This window comes from Pinus tabuliformis, chromosome 3_1 (genome assembly GCF_031772625.1).
Source record: "Pinus tabuliformis cultivar Carrire ecotype Pingquan chromosome 3_1, CPIR1, whole genome shotgun sequence".
In the NCBI taxonomy this organism is placed as follows: Eukaryota; Viridiplantae; Streptophyta; class Pinopsida; order Pinales; family Pinaceae; genus Pinus; species Pinus tabuliformis.
The window spans coordinates 340,518,221-340,524,220 of NC_142301.1; the positions used below are offsets into that span (position 1 = coordinate 340,518,221).

Consider the following 6,000-nt stretch of genomic DNA (forward strand, 5'->3'; position numbering starts at 1 on the left):
CAACCACAGGTTCGTATGCCTCAGATCCGAAGTTGCAGAAGTATACCTCTGGTCCGAAGTTGCAGAAGTATACCTCAGGTGCGAAGTTGCAGAAGTATACCTCAGGTCCGAAATTTCTGGAGCATGCCTCGGGGCCGAAAATTCAGGGGCATGCCTCATGGCTGAAAATTCAGGAGCATGCATCAGGGCCTAAAATTCAGGAGCAGGCCTCAGGGCCGAAAATTAATATCCCAGAGCCAAAATTTGTTTTCAGGAGGGCAACAAATCCAACAAGAATTTCACTAAAAACCAGACAAAAAAACCACCAAGAAATAATGAAATATATACCAAGAAAACCAGATCCAACCACTGAAGTCATCACGAGTTCTTCTTGTTTGTTACAAAGTTCATGAGTTATGAACTTATCCTTTTCTTAAGAACCTTTTATTTTCTCCTTGTCTGCCGAGTTGGATGCCTATATGAGGTCGAATGTATGCAAGCTCAATCATGTAGAAAAGAAACGTCCATTGGAGAAGCCAACCTATATTGGATAGGGCCGACATTAGGGTCGACGTGGATTGTTTTTATAGACAAATGCAGAGATAGCTCCCTGTTTTTTCAATCGGTTCATGCATGTGCAATACGTGAGGGTAGAGACTGATTTCACACCTCCTAACCGAAATTACAAACCCCTAATAGAAACTTACAGTCACAACCAACTTAGATTTCATCCATGACATGCTTAAAGGCAAACACAAATGCTATTGGTAAGCCTTATAACGGTATACACGAACAAAAGGTAATAGAGATTTAAGGTGTTAGAAGACTGGACTATTTTTGAGGCCTGCAAAGTAGATTTGACATCAATATAGAGTTAAATTATTTAGATTCTGTTGTGCCTTTAAATTACAACTCTTGTGAGGAAATGCAAAGGCAAGTCTCAGGCTTATCATTACTATTCACGACCATTATCAATCATCATTTTGTTGGGATCACATTCCAATGAAGTTTCATAAACTCAAATGTTGCAATTGACTAAGAAATGAACAGGGCCGACAGAACTGATCATCTTGCCCAGACATCAAATTTGTACACAATGTTTTGCAGCCTCCTGCCTGTTGGTTCAACAACTGATCTTCTGGTCTTATGCTTGAGTAGGAGGTGGTGACAGATAACTAGTATTTACTTATTTGCAATTGTTGGACAGGAGGTACACCGTGATACAACCATGATCACATTACTGCTTCAACTATAACCATGATCACATTATGGACCATTCCATAGCATTCATGAGCTTGCCCTTTGCCATCAATGACAATACCTCAACAGAACTAGAACTAGTTCTAACTTCTCACTAAATATCAAATTTTAGAAATAAGTGCATGCCAAGTTGGCAAGTACATTGCCCAATTACCAAATCAAAATATCATAATATGGCAATACCATGTCGAACATTACTAAAAATGTTTCTATACAGGAAACTAATGGGAAAATTTTTCACAGGTGTTCCAAGGTTTCTGTACTAGTTCCCATATGTGAAATGATAAGCCCAAAATTTGGTAACATAGTGAATAATCCATTTCTCTAAAAGAATTCTAAACAGTTCCAAGAATCTCTAAAAAGAATTCTAAACAGTTCTCGGTATTAAACATTAAAGTAACATCACAATTTAGACGTCATAATGCATACCTAATGACAAAGTACATCATAAAAAACCAATTACATGGAGCAGCTGAAAGAATCATGTCAGGGTTCAGCTTGGAGTTCTTCCCATAATACTGCTATTGTTCTTCTTTAGCTATTTGCCGAAGCTTAATTCAAAATTATAAGGCTTATATTCTCAGTTTAGCCTTTTGAAGGGATTAAATCACAAGGGGAACATTGAGGCTTGTTACTGGTGGTCCCACTCTCAAAGTTTGACTAGTAGCTTCATAGACGAACATGACCTATGTTCCAAGTGAATTAGAAAAACAATTTTCCAATTTTTCACCTAACTGGAAAGCTACAGAGTGTAAACCATTCATTAGGGTTCCATTCTCACTAAAAAGCACCTCACGTGAGAATGGAACCCTATTGAAACATTTCTACATGCCCCCCTTTGGGGGAAACTTGGGGAAATGCACGGGAAACGTTTCCCTAGTGTTGGGGATGCATTCCCCAAAAGGGGGATGTCTAAGCACACCACCCACATTCCGCCCTGCCCCAAACTCCCCTCTGCCAGCAAGAAGGGGGATGCGTGAGTGATCCCCCTCAGTCCATGAAGATAAAAAAAAAAAAAGTGCTAGAGCTTTGAGGAGTCTAAGACCTTGATAATTAATGGTAATATTAAATTTTTAAAGTAAAAGGATAGAAAAGGTAAGATAAAGGAAACTCTTCAAACATTCATTCTCCTTTATCTTACCTTTTCTATCCTTTTACTTAAATTTTTAACATTACCATTAATTGTTTCAGGATATTTGAGAGTGGTTCCAACCTCATCAGACTTCATATGGAGAAAGTGGAATTTCACATCTCATTTAGAATTTAGCAGACTTAACAATTTTCAAGCTTTCGGGATTGGCAAGAATATAGCATTTCCACTGAATTGCCCAATGATGAATTTGCATGGATGAATTGTGATTGTTGTGATTTAATCACTATTTTTGTCCTATGAGAAATATCTTTATATGCCATATGAGAAATATACATGTTTCGTTCCTTGAGAGACTTCAAACTCAACAAGGCTCAAAGTCATTACAACAAAGCTCATCATGTCACTTGTAGGAATTGAACCTGGGTGTGGAGGATAACAATCATTCCTCCTAACTACTCAAGATAAACCCAGTTGACCTGTGATTTTATCATTATTATTTTAATATTTTATAATTTTATAGATGGGGACCGCTATGCTAGGGACCCAGACATCACTTGTTCCCCCTGAATTTTCCTAAAGTTTGTGGGTGCTCCCACACATGCCCCTTGTGTGTTTCCCTGCTGCTGCTCTCCCCTGTCCTGGAAAATTGGTGGAACATAGCTAAAAACATCCCTCAACTTTGGCCCAATGGGAGGTGTCGATTCTTGAGGAAAGTCTGCTTGCTATTGCCAATTTTGAAATCGAGCAGATCTGGCATATAGTCATTTCGATGTGCCTCTCGTAATTCCCTATTTCTGTCCGTTAAAGTTCCAACTTTGCTGTGGTCCCTCCCATTCTGCATGGAATGAGGTCAGAGTGATGAGGCTTGGCGAGTCTTGTTTGGTTTTGGCAGAGTAGGTGCCTCATCAGACTAGGCATCTCAGTTGTAGAAAGTCCTCACTTTGTGGTGCTCTCCCTCAGGGATGTTCCTCAAAGCATCTCCAAAGAATAGTCGTCTCACTAAAAGGATTCCCCAGACTTCTGCTCTGTCATAGGTGTTGACGAAAGGTTAGTTTTGAAGTCAAGCAAATTTGGTATCTTCAGCCATTTTTTGTCGTGCTTAAGCTTTGCCCAAATTCTGTGATACACTTAAATGTTCTCATCTGTTCGAATATGCCAATAATTTTTTCATAACCAGTTTAGGGATGCCTATTTAATACTAAATACTATGGCCATCTGTGAGCACTACATCTGTATTGCTGTAATTTCAAGTTTGATGGATCTTTATTGCTAGAATTCTAGTCCTATAAGATGATTCATTCATAATTCAACTATAGAGCATTTTTTGTTGCAGGTCCTCTGCCTAAGGCTGAATGCTCCGTAGAATTCAGCAAAAGGGGGTGTTCGTTGTGTTTAACTATTCTGGATAGCCCTGCAGCAGCCTCCATTCATCGGGAAACATGCTTAATGCAGTCTGCTTCACCGTCCGTAAGTGAATGTTTTTAGTTTATGGTGAGCTTAAGAATAGACTTTAGAATGTTCCAATTTACTGATTGTTTAAATAGTTTGTCAATATACCATACTGGGTATGAAAATATGAGGCCTAATCTTCCTATTTAGCTTGGCTTATTATTGCAGGTTCAGGCTGGTTCTCTTTCTCGGGCAAATAAGCGTGTCCAAGCTGAAAAGAATGGTCCAGCTTCTGCTGTTGCTCTGGATTGTGAGATGGTCGGTGGTGGACAGGATGGTTCACTTGACCTCTGTGCCAGAGTCTGCTTGGTTGATGAAGAAGAAAATGTTCTCTTTCAGACATATGTGAAGCCACAGCTTCCTGTCACAGATTACAGGTGACCAGTGACTACCTTGCCAATACAAAAATTTTAAACTGTTGTTTTAGGTTAGTTGTAAGAAATGTGATATGTTGAATGACTATCTTCTTGTAGAAAATCAACTCTGAAATTATATTTTCTAGACTAGGTAAATTATGGTGTCAATTTGTATTGCAGGTTTGACATAACTGGCATAAAAGCAGAGCATATTGCAGATGCCATGCCAGTGAAGGAGGCAGCAGAGAGAGTCAAGCAAATTTTGTATAATGGTGAATCTGTCTCACGAGTACGCTTGACAGGGGGGAAAGCAAAGCTCCTTGTAGGACATGGCCTAGACCATGATTTGCAATGCTTAATGCTTGAATACCCTAGTAATCTCACCAGGTATCTGCCCCTTTAAGAACATAATCTAGAGCACTACCTTGCTCCTGTTTTATTTGTGATAAAGTTGTAATGTATAATTTCATATTATCATCTTCAGGGACACCTCCAAGTATCCACCGCTGCGCAAAACTGGAAAGACAAGTCATTCTCTCAAGTATCTCACTAAAACGTTATTAGGGTACTTTGCTTTCCTTCCAATCTCGAAACATTCCATATTTTAGGGAAAGTCGTTTTCTTTCTTCAATTTGGATAATACCTTCAAGTTATATTATTTGCAACAGAAGTTCGTAGTGAAAAGATGCCTTGCTCTCATGATCTGTGTCTAGCAATTGGTCATCACTGGTCGCAAGTTTAAGTTCCATATTATAGTTCACAATTCTAAAAGTAGATATACTAAGCAATATGAAACATGGGATTCTATAGTTATTACTTTGTGATTTATTTGATGATTGATAGTAAATGATTTATTATGATTGGCACAGATACAAGATACAAAATGGTCATCATGACCCTTGCGAGGATGCAATAGCATCAATGCGCCTCTACAAGAAAATGCGATCTGAAGTCCATGAGCAGAAGGATGGCGAAAGTACTGCAGAGTCCAATAGACACAATATCTTCAATTCATTGAGACAGTCAGATTTGGAAAAAATGACACCTGAAGCTCTATTGGCGATTTCAAAACCTGATTACTACTGCTGGTGCTTTGATGTAAGGTCAAATTCATGCTGACTTAGGCAGGTTGCATCGATAAATTGCTGCTATTTGCCATTTGCGTCTCATATTGATTGCCATGATGTCCTTCTTTCTCACTTGTGTCAATTGGCCTGATAGGCTCTCTTTAGGGAATTATTCTTTGCACCATATTAGGCTGTTTGCCCAAACCTCTCTAAGGGCTATTGTTTGGATTTTGGAGGGCCCTCCATTAGATAGGATGCAATAAGTGAGTCTTTTAGCATCGATGGCCTCATTTTCTTGCTTGGTCTTTCTCCTTTAGGCAATCTGTAAATAGTGTAACCATAGAGACTTTTAAGACTTTGATGGTTCTATATCGAGGGGTCTTCTTTGGTTAAGAACAGGGAAGGTTTGAGAAAAGGTAAATTTACTATTCTTATTTGGGGAATTTGCATATACTTGGATATGCTTATTTGGAAAATTTTGAATATTTTTCTGAACTTGTTATGAAGACTTTTGTGTGAGGCATGACAGCTATGACATTATACCTTGAAAAATAAACAAATTAGAAGCATTTTGGAAATGGAGTATTATAACTTTTATACTTTTTGGGCCTATATATGACCAAAATAGGTCCCAGAAGTAGAATATTTAGACAACTCCATCTGGAAACACGTATGCTTTTCCAATTTTCCTTGTTAGAAAATCATAAGGGTTTTCATTGACATTGGTTTTAATTAGTCGTTCAATGTGATTCACAATAGTTGTTTAGTGAATGCACACCTACTAGCATTTTACACG

At 38.5% G+C, this 6,000-nt stretch overlaps 1 protein-coding gene across 2 annotated transcripts in view; it reads left to right on the plus strand.

The window, feature by feature from the left end:
• LOC149187112 (uncharacterized) overlaps nt 1–5,782 on the plus strand; it is a 53,397-nt gene extending 47,615 nt beyond the window's left edge. The window contains exons 3-7 of one of the 2 annotated variants that reach the window (XM_089411287.1): nt 3,666–3,799; nt 3,932–4,158; nt 4,318–4,524; nt 4,622–4,702; nt 5,007–5,782. In XM_089411287.1, the coding sequence (XP_089267413.1) occupies nt 3,666–3,799; nt 3,932–4,158; nt 4,318–4,524; nt 4,622–4,702; nt 5,007–5,256 (899 nt within the window). In that variant the 3' untranslated portion in view covers nt 5,257–5,782. The remainder of the gene's footprint in view (nt 1–3,665; nt 3,800–3,931; nt 4,159–4,317; nt 4,525–4,621; nt 4,703–5,006) is intronic. The other variant, XM_089411288.1, reaches the window with a different exon arrangement.
• The last annotated feature ends 218 nt before the right edge of the window (nt 5,783–6,000 follow it).